The sequence below is a fragment of the Paramormyrops kingsleyae genome, chromosome 16 (assembly GCF_048594095.1).
Source record: "Paramormyrops kingsleyae isolate MSU_618 chromosome 16, PKINGS_0.4, whole genome shotgun sequence".
Lineage (NCBI taxonomy): Eukaryota > Metazoa > Chordata > Actinopteri > Osteoglossiformes > Mormyridae > Paramormyrops > Paramormyrops kingsleyae.
In genome coordinates this window covers 6031884-6044856 of record NC_132812.1, presented here as the reverse complement: position 1 = coordinate 6044856, position 12973 = coordinate 6031884, and the positions used below count along the sequence as shown (strand labels likewise).

General features: G+C 43.6%; 1 protein-coding gene and 1 long non-coding RNA gene across 2 annotated transcripts; one reads left to right on the top strand and one right to left on the bottom strand.

Moving 5' to 3' along the window:
* The first annotated feature begins 6264 nt into the window (after positions 1–6264).
* LOC140578750 (uncharacterized) lies at positions 6265–7470 on the top strand. Its single transcript, XR_011983024.1, has 2 exons — positions 6265–6462; positions 6835–7470. It is a non-coding gene; the product is annotated as an uncharacterized lncRNA (long non-coding RNA).
* A 1279-nt stretch (positions 7471–8749) lies between these two features.
* LOC140578749 (serine/threonine-protein kinase pim-2-like) lies at positions 8750–12964 on the bottom strand. The gene is made up of 3 exons (XM_072700598.1): positions 12610–12964; positions 11581–11757; positions 8750–11489 (listed from the first exon to the last, which is right to left on the bottom strand). The coding sequence occupies exons 1-3, from the start codon at positions 12947–12949 to the stop codon at positions 11392–11394; spliced, it is 615 nt and encodes a 204-aa protein (XP_072556699.1). The 5' UTR covers positions 12950–12964; the 3' UTR covers positions 8750–11391.
* Between the last annotated feature and the right edge of the window lie 9 nt (positions 12965–12973).

Genomic DNA, 12973 nt, shown 5'->3' with positions numbered 1-12973 from the left:
TACATAATATTCAATTCAATTTTATGTATACAGCGCATCTTCACAACGTTACAGCAAAGCATGAAGTTCCCACGGCAGCCTGTCTTTCTCATTTAACCAGCACATTTCATTAAAACATCCTCAGCTTAGCGTAGCATTTGCTCTACGGTGTTGAGCAGTAGGATATCACACTTCTGCTCCAGCTGGTTCTTCACTGGTTGACATGCCTCATCCTCCTGTCGGTGCCGGGCAGTTTGCCTTTACATTAAAGCACATCGCTGCAGGGTGGAGAGGCAGTCAGTCATAAGACACTCAGCAGCCTGGAGCTCGTCCTGCTGCTCCGCCATCAGCTGCAGGTGTTACGCCGAATAAAGCGTCCCTGCCCTAGAAAGCATAGCTGTTTCGGGAAAACAGCGAACGGAAGGCTCTTTTCTGTAGGCCGTGAAAACGATCGTTTCTATTTATGCAAACTCATAAAACGTATGTACTGTATATATGATCTATTTTGTTAAAATACAGATATACAACGTACAAACAAATAAAACAGGTCTTAAAACGGTTTGTTACTTAATACTTATGCGCATGTTAATATTGATTCAACAGTTGAAAACAACAGACATGAAGTTGGAAATATAACGCTTTGTTAATTACATTATGAGTGTGTATCACATGTATAGTAACACTACGGAGCCCCCGTGTCTCCATATCTCTGCATCGGAAAATTAGATCAATAACCAATACACTGTTGTCCAATATTGCAGGTGTTCTGTCATAAAATACTACCTATCGAGACGTGCTATCGAGCCTTTCTGCGCATGTGCAGTTCCACCGTTTTGGGATTAGGGTTAGGTTTTAGTGGTTAGGGTTAAGGTAAGGGTTTTAGGGGTTTTGGGGGGTTAGGGTTAGGGCTATCGATTATCACTACGGTAGCATTTTTCGACAAGGCAGCATACTGTATATCGACAGAACACCGGTGCCAGCCATGAAATGTTCCAGAGCTTATTAGCGGGATAACGTTACATCATGTATTATTCTGTGAGAAACGAAAGATCGATCTGCTGGCCAGATGTAATAAGAATCATAAACATGTCGCAGGTCGTAAGTAAAGTAAAATATAAATAAAGTGGCTGTGTCCCGTACTGACCGATTGGTCCTCCAAATAACTAATAAATTATTAACTAACAAAGCGACTTAATTATTTATCCTCCGTTGTTTTGGCGTGGCGGTGTAATTATGTGTGGAGTTTAAGCTACGAGTTGAAAGGTCCCAGTTCCTGTTGTGCGGTGTGACACATGAAAGGTATGGAAGTAACTCTGTCTCATCACAATTTGAATTTTATATGCCACTGAAATTCTAACATTGAATATCTATGCATTGGAAATATGCATGTTTTTTTTTTTACCTCTGAATTACAGTCTTCAAATTTTCTATAATGCAGTTTCACTGCTATTTTTCCATGCCCTCAAATTCACGATAAAACAAATTCAGGGTTTAAAGATACAAATTACATAAAAGTCAAGTTTCAAAAATTCTAGGAGAACATTTCAAAGTTGCTCCAATCGGTCTTTGTCAGCCGATGTCACACTCGCTATAGCCGCAGTGTGTTGTGGGTGGAATCGCCATTTTGGGTGTATACAACTGAAGAGCGAGGGTTTGCGTGCGGCATTTTCTTTGGTAAGATGGGACACTCGTGCTGTGTGAAAGGCTGTCATACTAAATCACATGCTAGAAATGGCAGAAAGGTGGACCACAACATGAGCTTTTTTCGGTTTCCCACTTGGAAAAGAGGATATGGACAGCAGATGCTGATAGAGGAGCTAACGAAGAGGCGTCGGGTGGCCTGGTGAGATGGAAGGAGATCACTTTCAACACGATATCTCCCTTCCTGCGTGTTTGCTCTCGGCATTTTCATAAAGGTAACTAAGATGTTTTTTGTTTAAGTAGTATTATCGAATATGCAGTTTCTTGTCTTCTAATGTTGGTATTTTCACATTGTTTTATATACGCTAGCAAGCTAGCCTCACTACGGAGGGTAGCAGAAATGGGTTAATCTGTTCCTGTTAAACTAGCGTTAAAGAGTGAATGCTTTTAAAAGACAAAAGTAAACAGCAAAACTGTAATGACACGTTTATCAGTGCATGTATGTGTATATTCGCGTGCATGGATTATAAGCCGCAATGCTGGATAAGTCTGTCACTGTGTGCTGTGCCCTGACAAACCAATGACCAACTATAGTTTAAGTTTAGGAACATTTGCAAGTATGGTTTCTAACGTTTCACATGATGTCTGGAAGGATCTGTATAAACTCATTGTATACCGAGCCTGTATTCTGCTTGCTACTTAACTTTATTGGTCATATTTAAAATAAAATATATGTCTATGCAATGACATTTTTGTGATGTTCTTGACTCTTTTCCTTTCTTAAACAGCTAAATTACTAGTGTGTTTTGGTAACGAAAATTGCTTATTACTGATTACATAAAACATAATTTTTTTTGCGGAGGAAAAAAAACACTGAATATGAAATATTAAGTTTGTTAACCAAATGTGTTTACGTGCGCGATACACTCCAAATTGCCAATGGGGGCGTGTCAGACAGTGCAGACATGGTCCGAATTCACATGCAAAACTACGAGGTTAATGAGTTATACATCGGGATACCAAGGCTCAGCAATCGAAACTGTGGTTGTGTCCGACTTGGGCTTAGGTCTGTCTGCCGCTGACGTGGCGTGGAGCACAGCTGCAGGGGTGGAGTATAAACTGCTGCCACCAAGCCAGACAACTTAATTCTACTCCTCGTAGTCTGCGAGACCTGACTGCAATGGCAGCACTGCCAGAAGGGTGTAGATAAATCTTTACAAATATCACCTGCAGGCACAGTACTTCTTTTACAATGACCAACTCCTGATCCAAACTGTTAGCAGTGGAAAAACATAAACTTTTGTGTATAGTCATAATAGTGGCCCTGTGTAAAAAGATAGCTGTCAGGAAAAAGATCAAATACATGTATTTCAAGGAATCAAAGTTTTTATTGTCATGTACTGAGTACAATGCCATTCTTACTTGAATGCCTTCTTCACAGACTGGACGATTAAACATATAAAGCAGCGCAACATTACCAATCATGGTTCGAATTACGGGGGGTATTGGGGGGTACAGTACCCCAGATCAAGACCCAGACCCCCCCCCCCCCCCAAGAGACAAAAATAGCAGTTTGGGGGGAGGTCTTTACATTTTTCTTTTGTTGTAAAAGAAAAAAAGAGAACCTCACCTTGTAGGAAATTTTTATGTAAAACGATTTCAGACACCCCTAATGTGGACCGTACTATTTTAACCACCTCGGTGCTAGAAGCAGCTTAGCCTGTCGGTTGCGTCATTCATTCTCAGTGAGTGACCTGTTCCTTGTGTTCGTCTGTCATGGTACTGTTTGTCGTGCATTGGTAAATGTAAGTAGCCAGCACAAGTCTAGCCTGTTGAAACTGTACGTGTTATTTTACAACCTTCATTTATTCGTTTAAGTGCTGCATCTAACTAATGCAAGCTGACGTCTTTATAAGTTGAATTACTTGCCATTATCCTTCTGAGACCGGTACAGTCAACGTTAGTTACGTTAACTAGTAAGATCAGCTAAGTTCTCTATTTAAACTAGGCTTATTTGGTGAGGTAAAATCGGTCATTTTCCAAGGAGATGAACTGCCTATGTTTTCATTCTCATTTTATCATGAATAAATTGTGCCTTTCTGAAATTAATTCGCCATTTAGCCTGTGTAGTTTGTTATTAGGCTAATGCTAATGCATAAGAAGGTCTAACGTTATGCTCTGAAAAAACATTACTATAAGTGAAACCTATAAGGTCAACGTAAAAAAAAAACTAGCAAATAATAAGCCCTATTATTAGAATTTTCCTGGTATTGATTCTGCATTCCACAATTTCATATTTATGGACATTTTTAGAAGCTTCATCTGGTAAGCCAGATACTGTTTTGTTAAACATAGATTAGATTTTATTCACAGACACATTTTGAGGAAAAGGAAAGATGGAGACATCAGACACTTTTTTGGTGGTAAAAGAAGAGTAAGTAGGAAATATTAGTGTTGAGCTACAGAACATCACACCAAAAGTATAGGTGCAGTTTTGCAAACTGTTAATGTGTATGAAGGAAAATGGTGGTCAGCAGAAGGCAGGAGAGGCACAGGAGCAGGCAGCAGGGAGATGGCAGGATGAGGACAGTGTGCAGGACAGTGAGCAGGCAGCAGGAAGATGGCAGGATGAGGACAGTGTGCAGGACAGTGAGCAGGCAGCAGGAAGATGGCAGGATGAGGACAGTGTGCAGGACAGTGAGCAGGCAGCAGGAAGATGGCAGGATGAGGACAGTGTGCAGGACAGTGAGCAGGCAGCAGGAAGATGGCAGGATGAGGACAGTGTGCAGGACAGTGAGCAGGCAGCAGGAAGATGGCAGGATGAGGACAGTGTACAGGACAGTCAGCAGGCAGCAGGAAGATGGCAGGATGAGGGCAGCGCGCAGGACCAAGAGGTGAGTTAGAAATTAGGCTGTACTTTAAGATCTACTGTATCATCAAGACAGATATTAGCCTAATAGGCAAATATTTATTTCTGAAGGCTGTTGGAGCTGGGGGGACTGTTTTATGGAGGGGTAATTCGCACTCTGATTACAATAACTAACAATAAATAAACCACTATCTTACGTGTACTATTACAGCATTTATATAATTTACTTAAACTTTATTTTACCAGGTAAATTAACTGAAAATCAGTTCTCACTGCTTTACATGATATTCAGGAGAAATAGCAGATACCGCCTCGGAACTGCCTGGGATACGAACGTCAGGACCGGAGTGCATTGCTTTAAGCCAGCGCTGTAAGCGGCTGCATGAAGTCGGACGCAGCCATATTATACGTGTAAGAAAGTGTCTGACATGGTGGGGGGTGGATCAGGTACATTTGCCATATATAATAGATAGTAGAAGTCATATTATAGAAGTTTATAGTCATATAATATACTAATTGCAATGGGTTGGCGCCCCATGCTGTGGTGTTCGCTGCTTTGCCCCCGTAGCGTCCGGTATAGGATCCGGACCCCCCCGCGACTCTGAATAGAACAAGTGGTTTCAGAAAATGGATGGATAGTGTAATAGAAACTGTGTAACAAACATAATGGCAAGAATATTTCTGACGGTTTGACGGCTAAGGAATGCACTGAACTACATTACCGTAATATGATCACGTGTAGGATGACCAGATAATCCATGTCAGGGAGGACACTTTGAGCTACTTCGGGTTTTACAAACTACTGTACTTTCAAACGGAATGGCTCCTGTGCTTGGCTAAATAGTTCAGCTCTTCTTGTGCTTTGACTGGTTTGTTTCCTTGACTGAAAGACGCATCCAGCTGTTTCACATTAGCCTTAGTGACACATGCATGATTATACTGTAGGAGACTGACCAATCAGCACACAGCAAGAACTCAGTGCTCAAGTCAAATCCAGGTCCTTTTCATTGAAATGGTAAGTTACAATTCCTGTCCTAGCCCAGAGTGTCCTCCCTGACATGGATTATCTGGTCACCCAAATCACGTGATCTTTTATGTTGAGATTACCCAGCTCCATGCCAAAAACATGGCTGAACATGAAGCTTACCCGCAATCCAAAAAAACACTGTTGCTCTGAATAAAATGCTTTTAAATTAATATTTAATTTGCTATTATGAAAAATAATAAAACGAATATAATTATCGATTATATATTCAATATTCGTTATTTTAGTATTCATTTTGGCTATCATAGTCTTATACTGTAGCCCACGATGCAGTAGATATAGCACATAGATTATGAGTTTACTCAGAAATGTCGATGTAATTGAACGTCTTAGAAGTGGAATGTCTTATTAATTGTCCCTTGAAACCTTATCGTTTAGCCCAAGGAAGATGTAGAGTCTAGATCTACAGCTGCATCATTATCCATTATCCATGCCAGGATTTTGAAGAGGGTAAATAATCAGGATTTACCATAGCCAGTAACTTCTGTACCTAGTTGTTCCAACTCTCTGAGAAAGATGATCTAGTCTGTAAAGTGAAAAGTACTAAGCCATTTTAATTTGCTGTGCAGGTATGTTGGTGTTGCACCAGCTGGGATTCATGTTGAAACTCATTCCAAGCCATTTTGGAGCTGTTGCTACATAAAAATCTACTTTTCCTAATACTTTTCAGTCCACCTTTTTCCCATGAAGTCCCACCTTGAGCCAAAAATCAACTATTACCATCACAGTGTGTCAGAGAGGCTTTCCCTTCTTCGCTTTCTCCTAGATTTAGCATTGTTTAAAAAGTTCAGCTCTGTCTGACTATAGTAATACTATACTAATTTCAATTGTAGTGTGTTTTGCAGTTGGAGAAGTGTCAGACATTTCTGACTCTGACACTGAGATCGTGATCAAAAAACCCACAGAGTTTGATGTAGCTGATACACTGGTGAGTGCAATTTACAACACTTTGGTTATGTGTAAAGTGTATCAACCAAACAATGTCCACGGAGAATCAAAAACACTTCAATGAATGAAAAATAAAGTTTTAGAGCAGCCAACAGCATTTATCTAGAGATAGCAGAATCTTCTTGTTTCTGAGAGAAAACTAAAATGTGTAAACTTACATAAATAAAAACCGAATAAACAATGATAGTGCACACAACAGCATGTCTTTGTTTTGGGCCCCAGTAATATTTAACACTAATATGTTAACAAATTTCATTCCATTTCAACCCATTCATCAAGCTACACATACAAGCTAATAACATTTGTATTACATATATAAGTTTTAACAGGTTTTCGCTTTATTTCACTACAGCCATTTGAACCTGAGCATCAAAGCAGTCCTGTACCGAAAGTGCCAGAAACAGTGTAAGCTGACTTTTATATCATTGTGGGTATGTATGTATATTATGTCTGTGTATAAACTTTGTGTAAATGATTTCTGTCCTAACAGGAATTCTCTTGGTGGACCATCACTGGTTAGTGATGAACAACAGGTAATAAGCCATTACATATGGTGTCACGGAGACTTACTAGGGTGAGACGTTCTGGGATATGGCAGAAACACTCCTGAGTGTCAGTTAGAACACTGAATTGAAGAGACAGACTTCAGGAAGGCAATTTTGATGGCTTTTATATCCTCATAAAGGCACTTAGGGACTGATGTACAGATAGTTCTGAAATACCAGAAAATGTGCTCCTAATTATTCAATAATCTACATAAGTATGTAGTGTGACAAATAAATCCAAAAATGGTAAATGAATACAGCAATATCAATGTCTCATACAACATAGGTAAACTCACCATAAATTAAAGATTTGCGAGATTAGCTGTTTCCCATAGCTCTTATGCTACTTCGGTGCCATCTAATGCCCAAATGAGGAAACTGAATTAGCGAAGCAAAGCACAATGGGCTAACAGCCAGTAATTACTGAACAGAACAGCAATAAATTTATAGCCTTTAGACAGTCAACACTGGCTCTAAGACTAAACTAAACGTAATAGTATTTAAACTAATTTATGGCGCTGCAACCCCAGTACAGGTCAGTATTACCAGCTTTGCCGCATTTCAGTTTCCGTTTACATCGAACAGCATCATTAATACTCACTTTTCATTTACTATCCCTGCAAGGATTAACGGTGAAGATCTGACTCATCACACTGAAACGGTGGGAAAAAATGGCTGCTCCTATAACTCGCCAATTGCTGAAACCATCCGGGGAGCAGTTCTTTAAAAAAACCCGGTATAATTAAAGTCCTCCTGCAGGCAGCCTTTTACACATATGGGTTTGTTAGATTTTATACTGTCATAGATTACTGCCAGATACAGTTACATGTACTGAGACAGCAACACACTTTGTGTTCTTTTTATTCTCTTGTGGCTTTAGATGTGACAGTAAACAATATCTACTGTAACTTTACATACACAACGATAATGCGACCAAGGCACTAATGCCAGTATATCCATGTTAGTGCCATGGTTTGAATTTGTTATGCTCAAAGTCAAAATAAGCATAATTGCAGTAAAGCATCCAAACTATCTAACTATAATCTTGCATTATTTTGGCCAGTGACAGCATGTCAACACCTTGTTTTGTAGCGATTCCTGTGTGTAGTATCCTTTAAGTGACCAGATCTCAACCCAGTTGAACACATAACTGAGATCACCTGTCTGTAGCTGAGTATATCATATTCTTATTCCTTCATGTCCACAAATTTAATCCTGACATATACTCACTACCTGCATATTGTTGAAACAGGTAAACATAAAACAATTGTATTTAATTTGCAGTTTCATTCACCTCAGTTAACGCAGAAATGTGACAGATGAAGCCTATCAGTAAACTTAATTTCCTTCTATCTAGCATCCACAGCTAATCATCATGCTTTCCCTTCATGAAATCTGACTGAATAATAGTGCGTTGATTGTTGAAAAGCTAACTCTTAATTAGATTTTAGTTTTTTTAATATTAAGGTTGTACCTTTGGACACAGAGGTTATTGGTCCAAGTACCTCAGGATGTCAACCAGGCAAGACCAGTTGTTACAGGTTCATGGTCACACACAAATATATAGATATCTGTGTGCACCTATTGTGGTTGATGACAATGATGATGACAACCTGATTCATAAAGTAACAAATGATGTGTCTCTGGAAGAACCTACATGAGTCATATAAGTGTTACGTCCGCAGTGCAGACGAGCGGGCAGACAGAGCAGTCGAGCCGTAATTACGGGCAGACGGGGTTTATTCAAGGCAGACGAGGAAACACGGCACAAAACATCAATGACTGATCTGGGGAAACAGACTTGAACGCGGACTAAATACAGAAAACAAGCAGAAAATAACAGGCAACTGTCATGATCGGCGAGTGACGAGCAGGTGAGAGAGGCGAGAGCAGTCAGGTTGAACTGAAGAATGGGGTTTATTAAAGACAATCGACAGGACAGGTACACTCACACAGTATCGACAATGACAGATCTGACTAGACGGAACTTAGACGCGGACTAAATACATCTGACAAGCTGGCATTAACAATAAACAGGTGAGAACAATCAGGTATTAACACGAGGTAAGACGGGGGCGTGGCACACACGAGGATTGGACGGAGCAGGACGTGACAGAACCCCCCCCCCAAGGCGCGCACACCGGGCGCGCCCGAGGGGAGGCGACGGACGAGACGAGGAACAGGACCCGGAAGACAAAAGGCAAGACGTCAACAGGGACCTGGAAACAGAACTGAAACACTGAACAAGAATAGGGTCCAGAAAATGGACAAAACCTGACAGAGGACGGGAAAAGCCGACAGACAAACCAGAACAGGAGACCCAGAAGAAGGGGAGAAAAGTGGAACAAAAAGGGCAGGAGAGAACGGAGGACCGACAGGAGGAGGAGGAGCAGGAACAGGCGGGACGACAGGACGAGGAACAGACACAGGCGGGACAAAGGGAAAGGGAGGAGGAAGAAGGGGAGCCCGAGGGAGCCCAGGCAGGCGACGGGCGGCGGCCGGAGGGGCCGCAGGGGAGAGGGAGAAGGGAGCAGGAGGGGACCACACAGGGACCGAGGGAACGGGACAAGGGAGAAACGGAGGGGACACGATGGGAGCAGGAGGGAGCCCTGGCGCAGACGGGCAGGAGGGGGAAGCCATAGCTGGCGACGCCGCAGCCGGAGCCCGGGAAGGCGCCGTCCGACGCCCAGGCGGAGCAGGGGGGCCCGGAGGCGGCCGACACTTAGCCGAGGACCGGACCGAGAACCGGCACCGAGGCGGCCCCGGAGCCCCAGCCAAGGCGCACGAGGGCGAGCCAGGGGGCAGGGCGGGCAGGACCCCGGCCCGACGTCTATGTCCCCTCCCCTTCTTGGACACAGATAGGTGGGGTTTCCCATGCCATGGCGAGGGACCCAGAGTCATTAGAGAGGTCCCTGAGGGGTCCCACTCGAGTTCATCCTCCTCTCCGGAGGAAGGAGTGTCAGTCGCATAGTCCGGGACCTCCTCGGGGACCATAACCGGTGCTGGGGAGACTGGAGTAGGGACAGGGTCAGGTAGAGACGGAGCCAGGGTAGCAGACGTGGCTGGAGCTGCGGGCGGAGCAGCCGAAGCCGCGGGCAGGACAGAAGAGCCGGGCTGGACGTGCAGAGAGGCGGCCTCAAGCAGGGCCGCGGGCAGAGCGGCCTCAGGCAGGGCCGCGGGCGTGCGGCCAGCAGGGGGCGCCTCTGCGGGTGCCTTGGGCATGTGGCCAGCAGGGGGCGCCTCGGCGGGCGCCGCCATCACGCGGCCAGCAGGGTGCTCCTCGGCTGAACCAGGAGGGGCTCCTCTTGAACCTCCGCTGGAAGAGGCGCTGCGGCGAGGTAGCACGCCCCCAGGAAGAGCGTCGGGGCGGCTTCCTCCCCTTTTCCCCGGCGTCTCTTCTTTTTACGCCGCCCGGAACCTGTAGGAGGAGGCGGGGTTGCCTCTGTTGGACCTTGGATAGGACAGAAAAGACAGATATCATTAATTTCTAGCATTGAAAATGAGTGGATCATCAGGACAAAGGGAAAGTGTGAAAAGTAGGAAAAGGACTTAGCTTTTATCTTTTTTTCTTTTGCTGCCTTGCATTGGTCCTCTACATGCATCTGTTGCAGCCTGGATTGGAATGAAACAAAAAAGTCAGTATTACAGCAAGTAAACCATCACTAACAATATCAAAAATTATTTATCAGGACAACGAGAAAATGGTTGAAGGACTTAGCTTTGTGCTTTTCTTTCTCTTCTGCTGCTTTGATGTGGTCCTCTGTTGGACCTTGGATAGGACAGAAAAGACAGATATCATTAATTTCTAGCATTGAAAATTAGTGGATCATCAGGACAAAGGGAAAGTGTGAAAAGTAGGAAAAGGACTTAGCTTTTTTTCTTTTGCTGCCTTGCATTGGTCCTCTACATGCATCTGTAGTATTACAGCAAGTAAACCATCACTAACATATTAATATCAAAAATTATTTATCAGGACAACGAGAAAATGGTTGAAGGACTTAGCTGTTTGCTTTTCCTTTTCTTCTGCTGCTTTGATGTGGTCCTCTGTTGGAACTTGACACTAAACTATCCCCCTGTTGTAGCCTTATCCTTAAGTCCACAGAGGACGCTCAACCCAAAATAGAGCTGGACAAGTGAAAACTGGAGCTTCCCTGCTTTTTTTACTGCCTAACTCTCTACATTCTAACCTAGTCTTCAGTGCACCCACATGCAGCTCAACCGCAAAATGCGGTCTACCCGCGTCCGATACACCAAACACAAAAAACTAAAAAAACAAACTAAAATAAAAACAGAACTATATGCTACAACTACCTACAGCAGGGACTGACAAAGCTCCAGTAGTCACTAAACTAAAACTTATGGTGTCACTTCCGCTGCAGCCAAGGATGGCGCTGAATCTGCTCCAAAGTCCGCCGATTCGCAACCTTGCGCCTCAGGCACCGGCGGATCAGACTGCAGCAGCCTGTCGGAGAATAATTTGGCACATAGTTAGTCAGAAAAGAACACTTCCTATCAGGAGAGTCAAGTCACGGGATGAAAAATAAGCTGCTCACCAGGAGAGACCCATGGGGGGAATTCCAGGCAGCCTGAGATGATTGCCCTCTTGTTGGGGAAGGGCAAGTAACCACACACTAATATAAATAGTGTGACCCCCACAGACCAGACTGTGGCGGGGCCAGCTAGGTATTGCCCCTTCAGGAACCACTCTGGGGGAGCGAAGACCTTTGTCCCTGAAACAAAGCAAAATCATTCATAAACTCACAAAATCTTTCATAAACCTAGATATTTTTACTGAAACGAGTTAGGTTAGGACTCAAGAACACAAATCCAACTCCCCTGCAGGGAGTTTTATCACAAGTCCAGATTACTTAATCACTGCAGTGTTTCCCCTAGGTTTACAGCTTGGGGGGTGGGTGGGGCAGACGGACACCGACAGGATTCATGGTGTTCATGCGTTTCTTTTAATGACAGCAGTCGATATAACAACTGAACTAAACATCAGAACATTTCTTTTTATGACAATTATCCACAAAGTGTGCAGCTTTTGTCAATGCAGTATATCCTTCTGGGCTTCTAGAAGAACATTTCTAGAGCCTCTTGATATGGGAAGTCAGAAACGTCTGGCCCATTTATTGATTTATTGTCTGCTTTTCAGGTGGCTGATGCAACATATTTTCCAAGGCGCGCTCTCTGTCCGCTGGTCGGAGTGTGCTCACCTGTGTGTGTGCGCACGTTACTGTGCCGTGCATTGGGGCGGAACTCCGCCATGCGTGATACAGAGAGCAGAGGAGAATTATAAACGTGCGACCGTGTAGAGACAAAAATGACAAGCTGTTGTGTATATACGATAAATAACATAAGGCTATTTAGTTTAATAAAAGGACAATGTATAGACCTGTTCTATAGGAAAGGTAACCTTAAATGACTTCTGTTGTGATCTGGCGCTACATAGAAAATTAAATTAGATTAAATTAAATGCCCCCTAATATAATGGTAGGGGAAACACTGCACTGGATTACCCGCTACTTGCTGTTGAACCAGGGGTTAGTTTGACAGGATTTTAATTAGCCTCTCTCACTGACCTGAATATTTTGTGTAGTGGGAATCTGTCCAGATATCACCACAGCCGAAGTCAATGAGTTTCACCTCCAGAGTGTCTGTGTTGATCAAGAGGTTCTCAGATTTCAGGTCTCGATGGAAGACACCTGATTCCTGGCAGTGACGCAAGGCCTGGAGCACCTGCACCAGCACCTGCCTGGCAACACCCTCTGACAGGATCCCTCCTTCACTTTGGCAGAAGTCAAAGAGATCCTGGCATGGGTCCGGCCTTTCCAGGACCATAATATAGTCCTGTGGTCCATCAAACCAGTCGATGAGCTGCAGCACGTTAGCACAGGATGACTTCTGGCTAACAAGCTTCATCAGTGCCACCTCCAATGGGATGGG